At 37.6% G+C, this 18,271-nt stretch overlaps 1 protein-coding gene across 2 annotated transcripts in view; it reads left to right on the plus strand.

Annotated features, from left to right (window-relative positions):
• LOC114049723 (transcriptional repressor p66-beta) overlaps window positions 1–18,271 on the plus strand; it is a 104,141-nt gene that overhangs the window by 13,854 nt on the left and 72,016 nt on the right. The window contains exon 2 of one of the 2 annotated variants that reach the window (XM_027871097.1): window positions 13,744–13,830. The exons of the other annotated variant lie outside the window; for it this stretch is intronic. Within the exon in view, the coding sequence (XP_027726898.1) occupies window positions 13,829–13,830 (2 nt within the window). The 5' untranslated portion in view covers window positions 13,744–13,828. The remainder of the gene's footprint in view (window positions 1–13,743; window positions 13,831–18,271) is intronic. 2 annotated transcript variants of the gene reach the window in all.

Here is an 18,271-nt window from a genome sequence, read left to right on the forward strand (position 1 = left end):
TTAGTATTAGTATTAGTATTAGTTTGTTGAGATTAATCAGAGGAAGATATAGTAGTACCAGTGATGAGAGAGAACCAACCTCAGTTTATTATGCAAATTGGTTTTAGTCCTAGTTTAATGGAAACTCTAGCTGGTCACTTAAACCATTATTTGGGTTGGATTTGTTACAGGCTAGAGACAGTCACCTTCAGGTTGTGTTTTTGAAAGGAAATTTTAGCTGAGGGAAAATCAAATCAACCAGATTCTGATTTTCAGGGGAATTTCAAAATTGTTGCTCAATAATAGTCCCTTGTCAAAGAAGTCCAAATCTAATGCATTCTCTCCCTTTCCCCTCCCGTATATGAATTACTATTTAACTTGCTTGTTATTAAAGTTCATGATTCTAATTTAATCTTGGAGACTTGACAATTAAATACCTACTTTAGCAATGTGATTCCAAAATGGCAATTTAATAGCTTATTGTTTCTTACTTCACAACAATTTTCAACAAACTAGTAGTTGTATGGAGAAATGTGGTATTTATATATGCAAAATACACTGTTAGTGAAGTATCTTCTGCTTTGAATTCGAGGGCATCTATTTGAGCAGTCTTTCTTGAATTTTATGATTCATTAATTAAGCTGAGGGTTTATGGTTTAGCCGTAGTTACTGGACTTACAATAGGAGTAGAGATCTATTATGGTGCAATTGCCTAAAAAGATGCAAATACTGGGTTACTTTTTCAAAGAAAGTTTGAGACTGGGCCAATGATTTCACAGAGGCAGGGAATTTCTAATAGAGAAACTTCTAATATCAGTTTAAGTGGTAATTGCTCTGTACCCAAGGCAGTCAGAAGTTGTGTCTTGCCTGGGGTCACATGTGTCAGATATAGCCAGGCTTGAAACCAGGTCTACCTAACTCTAGCATGGGCTGTTGTCCAATCTCCTCATTTTATAGATGAGGAAACTAAGGCTAAGAGAAGTTGTGACTTGCAAGGTAGTTAATGATTTATTAAGTGTTTACTGTGAGCTCAGCACTATTCTAAGTGCTGGGGATACAAAGAAAGTAAAAAACTGCCCCTGCCCTCAAGGAGCTCACATTCTCAAGGGGGAGACAACACGCAAACAACGATGTACAAACAAGATATATACAGGGTACATTGGAGTCATCTCAGGGAGAAGGTACTAGTAGTGAGAAGGGAACCAGGAAAGACTTCTTGAAGAAGGTATAATTTTAGCTAAGACTTAAAGAAAGCCTGGGAAGCTAAGAGACAAAGACAAGAAGGAGAACATTCCAGATATGAGGGATAGCAAATGAAAATGCACAGAATTGGGAGGTGATTCAAACAAGAGGGACAGTGTCACTGGGTTGTAGTGTACATGGAGGAGAGCAAGGTCTGAGAAGACTGGAAAGGTAGGGTAGGAAGGGCTTTAAAAACCAAACAGAGGATTTTACATTTGATCTTGGACATGGTCACACCTATGCTTTAGGGAATATTACTTTGGTAACTGAGAGAAGGATGGACTGAGGCATGGAGACCACCCAGAAAGCTCTTAAAATAATGCAGGTATGGAGTTGATGATGACATGCATCAGGATGGTGGCACTGTCAAGGGAGCTTTTATATTGGGAAGGTGTATTGGGAAGTAGAATTGACAGGACTTGGAAATAGATTGCATATGGGAAGAGGTGAGAGTGAGGAGTTGAGGATGACGCCTAGATTTCAAGTGTGGGCGACTGAATAGATGGTAATACTCTCAAACAAGTACTAGGAAATAAAAAGATGGAAAGGTTTAAGATGAGTTCATTTTTGGACATGTTGAGTTTAAGATGTCTATGGGACATCCAGTTTGAGATGTCCAGGGTCACACAGGTAGTTGGATCCAGGTCCCCCTGACACCTTACTCAAGGTTTTTTTTACCATTGTACCAAGCTGCCTCCACCTTATTCTTAAGCAGAAACTTTCACTTCACGGTATATGTGACAGATTTAGTCTTTGAGTGTTTTGTTTTGTTTTGTTTTTTAAGAAAAATGTTGACTTTGCAGGTTTTTTTTGCAAATATCTACTGACCTTTTTTCTTTTATCCCATTTGGTAGAAAGTGGTACTAAGGGACAAGAGGCAAATAATTTAGTCATCTGATTTTCAGTACCTCCCTGGTTTTATCCCAGCTGCCATCTTTCCTTATTATTGGAGGGAGCTAAGTGGTATAGTTGATAGAGGGCTGTGGTCAGGAAGACCTGAATTCTGTTCTGACCCCAGACACTTAATAGCTATGTGACCCTGGGAAAGTCACTTAGCCTCTGTTTGCCTCAGTTTCCTCAGCTGTAAAATGGGGATAATAATAGCACCTACCTCAAGGGGTTGTGAGGTTCAAATGTGATAATGTTCCTAAAGCTCTTAGCACAGTGTCTGGCACAAAGTAGGTGCTATATAAATGATTATTCCCTTTTCACTGGATGTTCAGGGAAGAATGGAATTATTTGAACCATCTTTAAAGCTACTGAAGCAATGGCTTGGACAAATAGCTCTTTAAAAACTCTTTAGTCAACTACTAACATATCTGTGTGTTTAAAGAGCTAATTATTTCTCTTCTGAAAAGACCTTTCTACTGAGATGTCTTAATAAGATTGCCATGTATATTAAAAATAATGAATGTAAACTCTGTGATATAAAGGCATATTTCTTTAGTCTCATAGATACGCATAAGCAGCAGGCACTTAACATCATATCTAATACGCATAAGCAGCAGGCACTTAACATCATATCTAACCTATATTATGTGATTATCTTTCTTGGCCCCCAAATCTTTCCCATTCCAATGTGAAGTAGCTTTAAGCTACTATGACCCAGTTTTCCTATTGTTCTAGTTCATTCTCTTATCTCAGCTCTTCTTGTAAAGAGTGAAGAATCTAGATCTTGTATGTGCTTCATATCTCTTCTCATGTAGATGCTAAGATACTTTTTTCTTTGTTGCTTGAGGGGTTCTCTGAAGGGCCTTATCCTGCTTCATTCAAAGGTATGAAAGTGTCAAAGAAAGGTACCTTTAGCAAAACTTTTAATTGTGACCATTAAAACCAGTTCTTCGAAGGGTTTACAGACTACTGGGGAGTAACTGGATTTTTGTGATGAGTTAGTGATAGAGGTGAAGTGCTGGACTTTTAAGAGTACTGCCCTCCCTCTTGCAGTTGTGAAGTGAGTAATTGCATTGATGTTTGATTAACCTAAGATATATCTGGACACTTTTCTCTGCCCCTCAGTGTTCTGGCTCTGTACCTCTTGCACTTAAGCCTCAAGAGTATTAAAGGATTAGAACATAAATCTCTTTCTCAGATCCTGACTTCTTCCGTTCAGCCTGCTTTCACTTAGCAATTGAACAAAAAATTAGCCAAATAAATGTTGAAGTTCTTAACTATAGAGTACCACAGAGTGCTTTTATAGACTACTGTAGGTGGTGGCTTTGTTAGGTACTGCTTAAGGGAATTGTAAGAACCATTGCAGTACACAAATATTAGAAACACCTTAAAAAAAACTTTTAGGAGGGCTGTTTTCAGAAGCTGCCTCTCACTTCCAAGGACGTCGTACTATATTGTTTCTCAGTTGGGATGATAAACCTTTTATGTCTAGTTCCAGGAAGCCCAAAAGCTCAGAGAACCTATGTATGGGTTTCTCAGACTTTATTTTTACCCTAGCATTTGAAGAAAAGTCACATATATTTCCTATAAGCTCCACTTGCTAATTAATGTTGATATGCCGATCTGAGTTAAAACAAAACTGCCAAAAATCTTTACTGGAGCCAGGCAGTGTTTACCTTCTTGAAATATGGTCAGAGCTTGTTCAGCTTTTTCAAGAACGTATATCTCACAAGAAAAAGAAAAAGCATTATATAGTGCTTGATGGTTTGCACAGCCCTTTACATATGCTATAACTCATTTGATCTTTACTACAACCCAATGAGATAGCTGCTGTTATTCCCATTTTCTGGATGAGAATACTGAGGAAGACAGCTTAATTGACTTGTGTAGATAGTGTCTTTAGTAGGATCTGAATTCAGGTGTTCCTGACTCCAAGTTCCATATTCTGTCCACTGGGCCATGAAGCTGAAAACGGCTTTGGGAGCCTGATGGGTAGAATGTAGGGCTAATTGGGATTTGTTTAGCACCCAACACATTGGCACTTAGATATTTGTCAGTAATATCCCAAAACAGAGTAGCACTTTTTTTCCCCATACTTCTGATCTTTTCCCATCATTCATTTAAAAAACAATTGTTGGACACCGTGTCAGGACTTTGGGGAGGCCAATCAATTAACAAGCATTTGTTGCTAATTACCATAAATTTTCCATGTGTTGTTCTTAGACTTAGGAATACAAATATAAAATTTCTGATCTCAAGGAATTTACATTCTTTGGGGTATATCAAGATAGGTGAGACATGGTCCCTATCCTCAAGGGGTTTATACTCTAGTAGAATAGATAAAGACATTTGGACATATATATTCAATTTTGTATTTAAATGCACAACAGAAGTACAGAGTTCTATATTAGGATATAAGCTGTTTCATTTTTTTGTCTCTTGGTGTGTAGCACGGTGCTTGGAACATCTAGGAGCTTAATAAATGCTTATTGATTATTGATAGTCCATAAGAGGGAGGAGAGATCGCTTCTGGCTGACGCTGTCAGGGAAAGATTCATGGAGGTCGTTGAGTTACTGATTTAGAGCAGGGGTTCTTACCCTTTTTTATGTCATGGACCCCTTTAATAGTCTTGGTGATACCTATGAAACGTTTCTCAGAATAATGTTTTTAAATGCATAAAATAAAATATAAAACATTACAAAAGAAATTAATTACAATGAAATTATTTTTTCATGTTGATCCCAAGTGATAACTATGAATTTTAATGTTAGAAATGTTGAGAACACATATTTTAGGAAAAAAATTTAATTTTAATAACTCTTAAAGAATAGTTTTTATTCTAGCAATTATATATAATGTATGTATGCATATATATATACACACACACACACATATCCCACATATCCTTCTCCCCTCCCCCACTTTTTTTTCTTTTGGTCTATACCTTTCTCAGTAATGATTCATTTACAGGTATCTAAAGGATTGGTAACTGGAGGTCCTGTGAATTCACTAAGATTGTCACATTTTGGTGAAGTGAATCATGAACTTGTTCAGTTAGCACTGTATTCCAGGATGATGTCTCTATCTCTATTCACCTATAGATAACTGGATCTGTTTCTAGTATAGCCTGCTGAGAGTAGAGATCCATTAGGATGGTAATTTATCTTGGTAAAAAAAGAAGCATCATTGGGAGAATAAATTAAGATCATGAAAGGTATTGACCATTTTTTTTTCTCTGTTTCCCACCTTCATCTCAGACTTGTTTGCTCACCTGGTGATAGGGTTAGTCTTTCAAGTATTGCATAGGGCATGAGTTTAGATAGATTATCCCAACGGGTAGTGTTGTATATGACTTTACGCAGTGATCAGAGATAAGAAATCTTCAAAGCAGAAGTAGAAAATGAGCTTAGTGTAGAGCTGTTCTTGGAATCAAAGGTTTCTTCTAGGACAGAGCTTATAGTAGGGGAGGGAATATGCATTTATAAAGCACCAACTATGTGCCAGACATAAGCACTTGACAAGTACCATCACATTTGGTCCTCATAACAATCCTGCAAGGTGGATGCTGTTAGTATCCCCATTTTACAGTTGAGGAAACTGAGGCAGATAGCGGTTAAGTGACTTTCTCAGGGTCACACAACTAGTAAATGTCTGAGGGTGGATTTGAACTCAGGTCTTTCTGACTACATCCCTAAAGCCACTGTGCTACCTAGTTGCTTCCTATAGGAATCTGAATGGCGTAAGTTGAGAGGCCAGATTAATTGGCAAGATGGTGAAGGAGCTAAGGGTTTTGTAGAAAGACTAATGATGTAGATGGTGATTACTAAAACACTCTCTTGATGATGTTTATGGCACTTACTTGATTCTAGGCATTTGCCCAGCTCTTTGTAGACTAATTAATGTGAGATTTTGAGTTGGATTTCTTTTCCTGAAGAATTCATTCTACCATTTGTGGCTTAATTTTTACAAGGTTCGAAGTAGGAGATTTTTGCTTATATGGAGAGGAGAGAAGGTGTGAATAGAGTAGTCTGAGCAGAGGTGATACAATTCAAGTATTGGCCAAGGAAGCAAGAACAGTGAGGTTATCAGTAGGACTATTCAAGTTTTTAATAGTTTAGTTGCTGGGGAACAATGTGTTGATGATAGATGATGAGGATAAACTTACAAATGCAAATGGGATCAATATGTTAGAAAAGGATCAACTCTGCATGGGTAAACAGGGTGAAAGATCTATAGCTAAAAAGTTTAGCCCAGAAGGATTCTTGAGAAATTTGAGAATCAGAGGTGTTTTGTACGTAGTCTCAGTGCTTTCATATAGAAAAGTATAACCTGGTAGGGAGGTCAGGATAAGGAAAAATGTATGTCATAAGAGAAATGACATGTGCTGATGTGACATGTTCCCTGTTACAGCCCCAAGAGGTGGTGGATAGACTATAAGTATAGTGTAGATTCATAAAATCTTTATTCTAATTTTTAAGTCAACAGAGGCCCACAGTACAAAATACTCTGCTCCTAGGGTGATAAAGATAGTAGATAGCAGATCTGAAATCCTGACTCCTTTTTAGGTCACGAATTCTTCTACCTTTGATGATTCCGGAGCACATTGGAAATACCACAGTTTAATTAAAAAAAAAAACAATTTCTCTATGTAAAAAAATCCAACACAGTTTATTAAATTTTTGTCCTTATTTCTCCTTGGGCCTAGGTAGAGCGCAAACTTTATTCTTTATCTTCATAAACTTTGGGTATTTAGTTTTCATTTAACTAAACTTTTTATAGCCCAAATTAATGATGAGTTCATCACTTATGGAGACCTCAGTCAATTCATGATTAGTTTGTAACATATGTGACTACTGTGTAGTTACAAACCAATTAGTCATTTTTTCCTCATAAGAAGAAAATACTTGCTGACAATAAATATTCCTAGAGACTAGAAGTATATATGCGTTCTGGTACAGTTCGCATGTTGATTGTATCCAGAAAAGTTGAGAATACTCACTTATGGAAAGAAACCCTTATTCTCTGACCTTTTGGCAAATTGAGTCCCCTGCTTTTTCCATGAATAATACTGTTTGTAGACCATTGGTTATATGGCAGTGCTTTTTACTTATGCTTTTGTTCTCACAGTTATATACAGTCTCACATCAGTTTCTATCTTGGATAAGTTTATCTGTGTGGGGACTCTGAAATGGTTTCCCAAAGTAAAGTAGCCTAACACAGCAAGGTCTTGGGGAAGAGTTTAGGGAAGTATAGAGGTAAGATTAGGGAGGAAGTAATAGGTAGAGAAATTTTTTCTCTGCTCTTTAACAGTCATGAATAATTAAATTTATGTAAAGTAATTCAGGATTGCATCATAAGGCAAGAGTTTAGTCCTATTTGGTTGTAGACCTAGTCTTGCTAGTTGCTTGTCTAACTTTCTTCTGAGAACAAACTTAAGTGGTTCTGAAATTGATCTACCTGAAATGAATGTTGGAATTGATAATTTATTTACTAGGTGATTTTAGAGAACAAATATGTAATACAAGAATAAAAGTAACAGCATTCCCCCCCAGTTTGTTTCTGGTATTGCTGAGGAGTATGTTTTCTAAAAGAATAGAAAGGTTGATTTTTACGTTCTTCAGTAATATTTCAGGCATTTTAATTGTGGTTAATTTTGTGGGAGGTGTGCCCTCTTCACATTTTAGATTAGTTGTCATTATGACCTTTTTGAATCATCTTTGCCCCTTAGTCCCATTTATATGTACATCTTTAGTCTTTCAGAGGGAACCAGGGATGGAATTGATGAATGAAAAAACATTAAGTGTGCCAACCACTGTGCTGAGTATACATATACTAGCAAGTAAGCCAGTCCTTGCCCTCTAGGTACTTAGGTTCTCATGGGGGATGGAGGAGACAACATATAAATAGGGGAAAGGAATGAGATCTTTCTGTGAGTAGGGATCACCCACGTGTATGGAAGAATTCGTATCCTGCGATTGTATTTATACTGAGTTGATATTCTGCTTGGTCCTAGGATTGGGCAGAGTAGAGTTTGCCAGTGTAACCATGACTAACTATCTTGGTGGACTGGTCTGTGCATTTTGTTTTTTTCTTCTAAGACATTGCTTAAATCACAGTGTGGAATATTTGGGATCATAGAAGGCATCAGAACGTTGATTTTTCAGTGGGATTCCTCAGTTTTCTTTTGAGCTTTCATACTTCAACTGACTCATGATTTAGCTGGATAACACAGAGACACCACAGTTGTAGTTGCTTCCTTACAAGGTATAGATATCAGAAATCTCAGGAGCCTTTTGGCTTGCTCACGTGATCTCTGACACCACACACTGATATATGTCAATTTACTGTGAGATCACTACAGTGTAGTGATTATAGAGCTCCATATTAACTTCTCTAATATTAAAATGCTTGAAGAAGCTTGTTCATGACAAATGATGTGATTAATTATATCCAAACATTTTGTTTTAAAGGTTATGTGAAAAATGATTAGTGTTTAAATACAGTACAACATTCAGGGTACTTACATTGGCTAATGTGTTTGTGAATGTACCCTCTGGAATGGACCCGGCATCTCTTACTTCATTCAAACATGGAATCAAGTTTGGATGAGAAGATTATAAGCAGAGTTCTCCTGGAAATTTTGATGGGTGAATACTGAAGAAAGAGGAAAGTAACTCCTTTTTCTTCACAGACATTAATGTTTTTGTTATTTGATAAAATGGCAGCAGTTCCTAGATTTGGAGATCTCTGAGAGTCTTATTAAGTGCCATTTACTATGACTGTGCTGTCATCACACTTACCACTTAAAGCTCAGCTTGGTGTAGAGGCAAACTTTTTTCTGTTGCAGTTCAGTATGAATTAATGAATGATTATGCCAGTGCCTAGGACTGCCTATTTCAGATGTAGTTCAGTGCCATTCTGTTTCTTGCAGACTGGTTTCTAGTACTTACTGGATATGAATATCCTTCATGGCCAAACTTAAGTTTTCTTGAGTTCGGATCTTGATTGCTTTCCTTACCCTCATGGCCAAAAGACCATTTGGGAAAATAACAAGGAATTTTCTTAGACATGCTGCTGGTGCAGTGCTTTCTGCAGTTAAAGATAACAGTTAAAGATAGCTGAGGCCGCTATATAGTTCAGTGGATAGAGTAGAGCATAGTGCCTGGAGCCAGGAAGACCTGACTCCAAATACAGCTTCAGACCCTTGGTAGCTATGTGACTTTGGGCAAGTCTCTTAACCTCTTTGCTTCAGTTTCCTCAGCTGTAAAATGGAGATAATAATAGCACCCACCTCTCAGGGTTGTTGTGAGGATCAAATGTGATATTTGTAAAATCACAGTGCCTGGTACATAGTAGATGCTATATAAATTCTAGCTATTATTATTGGCTGTGGTTCATTGGCACAACTAAGGCAAATGGGGTGGCATATTGTCAATAACAGCTCTTAGGAATTGTTGATTTCACCTTAAAAAAACAAAACAAACAAATCTTAACAAAACTTATGCTTAGCATGTATGATAGCATCTTGTTCCTTTTGGTAACAGTTCAGGTCCTGGTGCTTAGGGGTGCTTCAGATAGATTGAGATCTTTGCAGGGGCTTTCCAACCAGGAAATTTAAATCTGCTAGTAGATGTTATAGAAATAATGTTAGAGTTTAAATGTTTAGGGTTCAAGTCTAACCTCTACCTCAGAGGTTCCCAAACTTATTTGGCCTACTGCCCCCTTTAAAAAAAATTACTCAGCATTCCCCTAGAAATCTACTTTCTTTAACCCTTTAATGGTTTTATTGAAAATTTGTGCCATTTCAAAATATACATTTTTTAAAATGATTCATCTTAAATTTAATAATTTATTACAAGTTTGTAGGGTTTTTCCTGCATTGAAATTTTGATGATGCAATATTGCATTGTGTAACCCTATAGTATCATATTATAAAGAAGTCATTACATGCACATATTCCTGACAATGCATGCTTGACTTTGTAACAGGGGGTGACATGATTGCTTGCCAACACTTGCTTGTTAAGACCTGTCAGCTGACTTGACCACTGATCAGTTACATCTTGTATTTTGTGTGTTTATTTGGAAAACAATGTAATCATTATGACTTTAACTCTTTTACATAACAGATGAAATACATAAGAACTTTTAAAAAAAATTTTCTTATCTTCTTTCCTTTCCTTATGCTTCCATGCCCCCATATTTTTATTCATAGCCCCGTAATTGCACCCGAGGCTACTACCACCCCTCTTTCCCCCCATCATTCCAACACCCCCTAGGGGGTGGTATCGCCCACTTTGGGAACCTGTGCTTCTACCTGAATCATGGATCCCTTCTGCAAGAGGCTGTCATTTAGTCTGTGCTTGAAAACCTCCAATGAGAGACAATTCATACTTTTTGTGTATTGAACATATATCTGTCTCCATGTAACTTGTATCCGTTGGTCCTGGTTCTGCCTTCTCTAGCCAAATAAAATTTCATCCTTCTTAATCCTTAAGATATTTTGAAGATAATCAAATCTGTCTCTAACTCCAGAAACTTTTCTTCAGGTTAAACTTCCTTAGTTTTTTCTGTAGATCTTCATATGAGTGAATTTTAAGTCCCCTTACCAGCATTCTTAGTTATCCTGCTGGAGTCACTCTAGCTTATCAGTCATCTTACTAATATGTGGTACCTAGAACTTAATGTAATTATGTATATAACTCAACATCATATATAATGTCTAACAAGAGCAGAGTTCAGTGGGAATGTAACCTCCCTTGTTCTGGAGACCATGCTTTTATTAATGCTGCCTAAGATCAAATTACCTTTTCCATCTGCCATATCATATAATGTTGACCTCTATTACAGAAACTCCCAGACATTTTTTGTGTGAGTGTCAGTCCAGCCATGCTTACCACCTTAAATTGGTACAAATTTTTTTTTTTTAACCTGGAGGAAGGATTTACATTTATCCCCCATTAAATTTCATCAAAGCTTTACCTGGTTGATTTCCAAATCAGTTTTTGCTGCCATATATAATACTTTCTTCCACAGCCTCTTTTCTGTGGTTTACCAGACAGAATTCCCAGCTCAGAGGGGAACATTGCTAGAATTATCACCCATACCACTGAATTTGTAGTAGAGACTGTAGCTCCACCCACCTACTTTTGAGTAAGCTCCAGGTTTCAGGGAGGTTAAAAGTATTATTTTCTTCTCAATAGAAGGTTTGGAACTTTTGTCCTAGAGCATAAATATGGTAGACAAATTAGTCTGAAAATAATTTGAGGACTAAATCTCACCAGAGCTCTGGCCCTACTTCTAATAGCTGAGTCCACTTGGAATCTGAATGTCTAGTGAGAAGCATTCTTCTTGCCAGTTTGTAAAAAGATGGTAGAAGGGTATGAACTCTGGGAATGATTCAGGAAGATGGGGCTGAATTGAAGTTTTTGCAGGGGGGAAGGGATCTATTGTGATCCTGTAAAGTGACAGGCCATCTATACATTTATACAAGGTTTGCATACAAACACCCAATGTAGCATTAAGAGAGAGGAAACAGGTGCCCATTAGGGCTTAGTGTCTATAAGGAATTCACCTTCTGAACATCATTTATCCTAGCTAGCAATGACCTTTCTTCCCAATTCTTGGCAATCAGGAATAAAGGGGGAGGCCAGCTGGTAAGGACTTGTCAGTCTCATGCTTTTGGAGTCATTGGTATTGCTATACATCTTGACCTTTGGTTGTGGGAACTAAACAGTTAAAACATCATCATCATTAGAAGGAAACCACTGCTCATGAATGAAGGCAAAGTTTGGCAAGATGCCAAAATAGGCTGAGAAGTGGGGGGGTGGGGTGGCTAACTGACTTTTATGCCACAAATGACTTTAAAAATTAAGAGATAATTCCTTGTCCTGAGGTTATAAACCGGCTGCAACTGGTTTTTCTCTCCTCCCCCCCTTGCCCCTGCTAGGCATCATGGGTAAAAGTAAGCATCCCCCTGTTCCTTTTGTTTAATATAACAGTACGGCATGTGATTGGCAGGGCAGTGCCCGCTTGGAGACCGGGTTTGTTCAGGTCTCTCAAGGGGGCTGGCACGCATGGGGCCACCCCAGTGCTACAGAGAGGGTTCCTCATACAAAAGAAAAGAGGGGAAAAAAGGAACTGCCCCCCCCAATAAACCAAACTCATTTCTTTCCTTTTCCCACTCTTTTTTTTTGTTGGTATTCCCCTTTCTTGTTTCTCTATTTTTCTGACAACTAGAGGAGGCGGCAGGAAAATGTGTACCTGTAAGTACTTTGAACTGTCCATTTTTTTCTTTTCTTTTCTTTTTTTTTTTTAAACAAAAAGCAGAAATGAAGTCTCTAGTTATCCACAGCCCTTTTCTTGCCATTAGAAGAGAGTGATATGTTGGGGTCTCTGAATGGGGTTCAGGGAATTAACACTATTGCTTTTGAAAATTTTCTGATGTGTTTCTTCTACAAAGCTCTTCTCCTTGGTTCAGCTCCTCATTCTTCCCGGCCTCCCCATTCAGTGTTCTGGTGGGGGTCCCAGGCTTCCAGTCTTCCTTAAGCTGAAGCTTCAAGAGAAGGCTGATACTAAGATTTTTTTTTTTAAATATTTCTTTTGTCTGTAGCAGTGATGGGTTTTAGCTCCCCCTCATCCTCCCTCCCCCCCTTTTCTTTCTATGTCAGCTCCAACCCCTCTCTGTGAATGGAGTCAACCAGCTGACGAGGGTGAGTGCTGGCATGATGCCAGGGGCTGCAAAACGATGTGTATGCGCGTGTGTAAGTGTATACAGAGCACAAAGGGAAAGGCCTGCAGTCTAGGAAATCACGGGCTATTATATAAGGAAGCCTGCGTCATCTCTGCTTGCTTGGGCTGATGGTCGAGGGGGGAGGAAGGAGGCTTGGAGCAAGAAAAACACTTTTTGCACCCCACCTTTCCATCTTTCTTTTAAAAAAATGTTCAATTGCAAATAGTGTTGAAGATGGCTTCTCTGACTGGGTGGTAGTGGTCATGTTCCCAATGGAAGTTATCCTTGGGGGTAGGGTGGGGAGGGGGACTAGGAGGTTCAGGCAGCATGGTTTGTGAGTCTCCTCTTGTGTTCAGAGGTATATGTGCTTTGAAAAGAAGTCAGTGCCCTAAGGAGAATGCCTCCTGGATTTAACAGCTGTAATTCATTAAGGAGGCTTTTTATTATTTTAATAGCAAACTGTTTCAGCATTGTCAAGGCAATAAGAAAAAAAGTCTTAAGGAGAAGCAAAATACCAGATAATAGAGCAAATACTGTCTATAGTTGTTCCTTCTTAACCACCCCCCCCTTTTTGTTCTGTCGGGTATGGATATATAGAATTGCATTTTTTCTCTATGCCATCTGCTCTACAGAGTTAGATTTGTACAAAAGGAAACTCAAATAACACATGGCAGGAAGAAAAATTCAGAGGTTGTTCTGGAGCTTCCAGGCATTAGATCTACTATATTTTGGGATTCTTGTTGGACTGGTCATGCATGTCCTTAAAGCACTGAAAGCATTTTCTGTTCCACCATGGTTAAGAGTTGTTTTTCACCAGCATCCTATCACATCATTTGAAAGTTACAATTCTACCCCATTTACCATGATGCCTTTTTTCTTCACTTCTCTTTATTTCCTAGATGGATATATGTGGAGTTTGTCGGGTGGAAATGAGAATTAAAACGTGTTAATGAATAGAGGGGTCGTAACTTTACAGTTGGCTTTATGTGAGTACTCATTTTTATTTGGATCTGATCATTCAGAGCCATAGCACTAATTTGTAAGGGGCTGGGAGTGGGGTAATTACCATCAGTGGAATTGGACTGAAATGACTTGGATTTATATTGGGCTTCAGTGCAGATGGAGCTACCTAGGCTATAGGGGAATTTTTTTTGTTGTTGTTCTTTTGGAGATGAAATTGTGCTTTGTAAGTCTTTCTTCACTACCAAAGTACTATAGGAAGAGCAGCCTTGGTTTAAACAACCTTTTATAAATGTATCTGATTTTTACCTCCTTCTTTGTTGCCAAGTAAGTTGCTCCAAATATCTCTACTTGTTTCCTTTTGTTGGAGAATGCATTTGGGGTTACACTTTTCTTTAAGAATTGTAGGATTAGACCTGCCAGAGCTGCAGGCCTATTCTTCACAAGCTGCCTGAACTTGTTTCCCATTCCTGTGCAGCAAAAGCCCACTCTTCCAAGTTACCTTTACAAATGAATTAAGTTGTTTCACAGTCACTTGATTTCCATACCTTAGTCTGCAGGAAATCACCAAGCAGAAGAAAATCTCTACTAGAGTTGAGTAGCTGAAGTTAGATAGCTTAGTATTCGCATAGAGCTGCAGTGGTACTCCCCTCACTGTTAGAAGCCATAATTACCTTTTTGGGTTGATATTATCCTTTTATAGTATTGCATGGAAATGCTCTCAGTGGGAGCCAGCCATTTTGTATGTGCTGTGTTGAATCAAATTTTACTATTTATGTTGGTGTGTTTTCAATGTAAATGGAACAGAAGAGATGCTTATTTCATCCTTTCCAGTTTTTTTAGTTTAACGTTCTTCCCCCATGCTGATTTTGTTGTACACTAGTGGGTTCAGAGGAACAAGTTCACTTAAAAACTTGATTTTGATTTTTGTTCTATTCCTACTTTTAACCAGGAAGAGAGTTTTAGATGGTAGGCTCTATTCAGAGACATTAGTAAAGACAACTTTCTTTTAATGGACAGATAGGGAGTTTGTTTTTTACTTATTCCTTATAAATTTTAGTTGAAATTTACTGATAATCACAGAATTTAAGAATTGGAAGAGACCTCAGAGGCCATCTGCTCTAACCCATACATGAAGGAATCCCCACTATGACACACTGAACCAAGTGGTCATCAAGCCTAGCTCTTCTCAGAGACCTTGAGGGAGTAGTAATCCACTACTTCTTGAGGCAAACCATTCCATTTTTGGACTGCTCTAATTGTCAGGAAGTTTTCTCTGACATCAAGCCTAAATTGGCCTGTTTGCAGAATTTCATATTTATCCATATTGAATGTCATCTTAATAGAATAAGTCCAGTACTCTAGCTGGGGGTTCTTAACATGGGATATTAACTTTTTTTTTTTTTAAGTAACTACTGGGGCAGCTAGGTGGCACAGTGGATAGAGGACCAGCCCTGGAGTTAGAAAGACCTAGGTTCAAATCTCACCTCAGACACTATTTGTGTGACCCTAGGCAAGTCGTTCAACCCCGACAAAAATTTTTTTTTTACTATTTCAGTATAATTTCCTTTGTAATCATATGTGTTTGATGTATTTAAAAACATTATTCTGAGCTTGGGTCCATGGGCTTCACTGGGCCCTCAAAGGTGTTCATGACACCAAAAATATTAAGAATCTTGCCTGTCAGGATCCTTTTGGATCCTGACTTTTATGCAAATAAAGTTTTAAAGAACAAATGGAATCATCTTTTGATCTCCTTCTACCTTGTTCCAATATCACCTGTTTAAAATAGTACTTAGGAGATGTGACTTTCACATCTATCTGATATCATTCATAGAACTGTGTAATCTCAAAATTAGAAAGGAGTCCAAGAAGTCATCTAGTCCAACCATGATTGATGAATCATTGTATTAGATTGTCAGGATACCTTGATAATGATAACAAGGAAAAGAATTTGAACTTTGGAAAGTGCTTCTATCCTCCACAATTCAGTGACCTTCTGAAAGAGGACTGGATTTTAAGTCAGATGACCTCAATTCAAATCCCTATTCTGCCTCTTACCAGTGGTATGACCTAGGGCAAATCATTTAATCTTTATTTCTCTTTCATTTTCTCTCAAGGTTCCTTCCAGCTTTAAGTCTGTGATATTATAGTCTATAATTTGTAATGGTGGGTGGTTTAGGGCAAGGCCTGCTCTTCCTGGGATTTTCCCTTTGATTAACTGTATGGAGAATATGGCCAATGGATTTGTTGTATTGGGTGAACTAAAGGCAAAGAGGAAAAGGTGCTAGGAGGGCAAGTACAGAGCAGTAGACCTTGTGCCCATTCATTTTTGTTTAGAACTATTGTTTTGATAGTCTGGATTTGAGAAAACAAAAATCAGAAGCTCTCAGATGTCATTTTACACATGTGGAAACTGGGACTAGTAGAGATTAAGTGACTTGCCCAAGGGTCCCACAGGTAATAAATATAGCAGAGATGGGATTCGAATCCATTTTCTTTGGTTCCAAATTCAGCATCCTTTCTACTGAAACATACTGTCTTTAATGAAAATACAGAAATAAATGGACCTGTCTCTTGAGCTCATTTTGCTTTTTCAGTGTTTTCCTTATAACTTCCTTGAGCTAATTAATCCCAGTATATGCTGGCTACTGGTTTTGACTTTTGATTTTTTCCACTTCCAAGGTAGATTGCTGTATTAGAGAATTCAGGATTAAGTTTGTAAACCTTAAAATGCTGTATAAATGTAAGTGGTTATTATTGGAAGAGATGGGTTATTGAAACCTAGGGGAAGTTGGTGGGGTTTTTTTTTTTGTTTGTTTGTTTGTTTAAACCAAACATTTTATTGATGTCTGTTGTCTTTACATCACTGTCATTCAGGGGATGGAGGGGGGAGGGGAACGACCCTTAACAGCTATAGAACTCTTTCTTATGATAAAGAAAAATAAGCAAAAACATCTGATGTGGTGACACCTTAAAGTATATATGACATTCTAGTAGACTTCCATCTCTCTCTCTCTCTCTCTCTCTGCCGTGATGAGGGAGCTGTGTTTCATTTTTTGAACCCTCATTGGTTTTTTGGTGATTCAGAGTTTGATTGGCTTTAAGTAATTATTACATTATAGTAAATGCATATTGTTCTTTTGATTCTGTTTATTTGACTCAGTATCTTTTCATACAAGACTTTGCTCATTTTTTTGCAATTCTCATATTCATCATTTATTACAATAATATTCCATTACTTATTCCATAATTTTTTCAGCCATTCACCAATCAGTGGGCACCTACTTTGTTTCCAGTTCATTACTGCCACAAAAAGTGTTGGTATGAATGTTTTGGGGTATATCAGTTCATTGTTACTGTCTTTAACTAACTTGAGGTATATATGTTAATAATAGGATCATTGGGTCAAAGGGTATGGTTATTAGTCACTTTTCTTTGATATTTCCAAAAGTATATTAATATTCTTATGTTCCCTCAGCCCCTCCATCATTGAATCTTACTTTTTTTTGTCATCTCTGCCATTGTGTAGGGTGTGAGGTGAAATGTAGGATTTTTTTTTTTAATGCATTTTTCTTAGTGATTTTAGAGCAATGTTATATATAACCAATGTTATATGGTTATTTGTAATTTGCAATTCTTTTGAAAACTGTTCATATCATTTGACCACTTATCTCTTAAGGTCTTTTTACTATACTCTAGCTGCCTCATAAATTGGTCTGGTTTAAAATGAATCAGAGGAATTTTATCTTCCTGGGTGTCTGGGCTTCTAGGGAATAAGAATGTTGAACCTGGGGAATGGGAATACGATTTTTGGTATGTTAGCTGACAATTCCCATAGGTTATAAAGTTTAGTCAGTCAATAATATTTAAACATCTTTTTTTGTGTGCAGATTTCTGTATGAGAATTATTGTTATGGTCCAATTGTTCAGCCATATCCAGCTCTTCATGACCCCATGGACCATGCTGTCCATGGGGTTCTCTTGGCAAGATACTGGAGTAGTTTGCCATTTTCTTCTTCAGTGGATTAAGGGAACAGAGGTTAAGTGTCTTGTCCAGGGTCACAGCTAGTAAATGTCTCAGGTTGGATTTGAACTTATATTTTCCTGACTCCAGGCCCAATGCTTTATCCACTAAGCTGTCTTCTTGCCTTTTTTTATACCTGTGGATAGGTACAAAAAGAGTAAGTACATCAGCATTGTTAAATAACTTAACAGTCTGCATAGAAAGAAAAAACATAAAATAACATAGACAGGCCCTAAAAAAGAAAATGAATGTTTAGGTGGAGTTAGAACTAGATTTTAATAGTATTTTATTTTTTTCCAATTACATGTAAAGATAGTTTTCATCATTCATTTTTATAAGATTTTGAGTTCCAAATTTTTCTCCTTCCCTGCCTTACCTCCCCCCTCCCCAAGACAGCAAGCAATCTGATATAGGTTATACATGTACAGTCATGTGAAACA

This window comes from Vombatus ursinus, unplaced genomic scaffold, assembly GCF_900497805.2.
Source record: "Vombatus ursinus unplaced genomic scaffold, bare-nosed wombat genome assembly UNPS02014798.1, whole genome shotgun sequence".
In the NCBI taxonomy this organism is placed as follows: Eukaryota; Metazoa; Chordata; class Mammalia; order Diprotodontia; family Vombatidae; genus Vombatus; species Vombatus ursinus.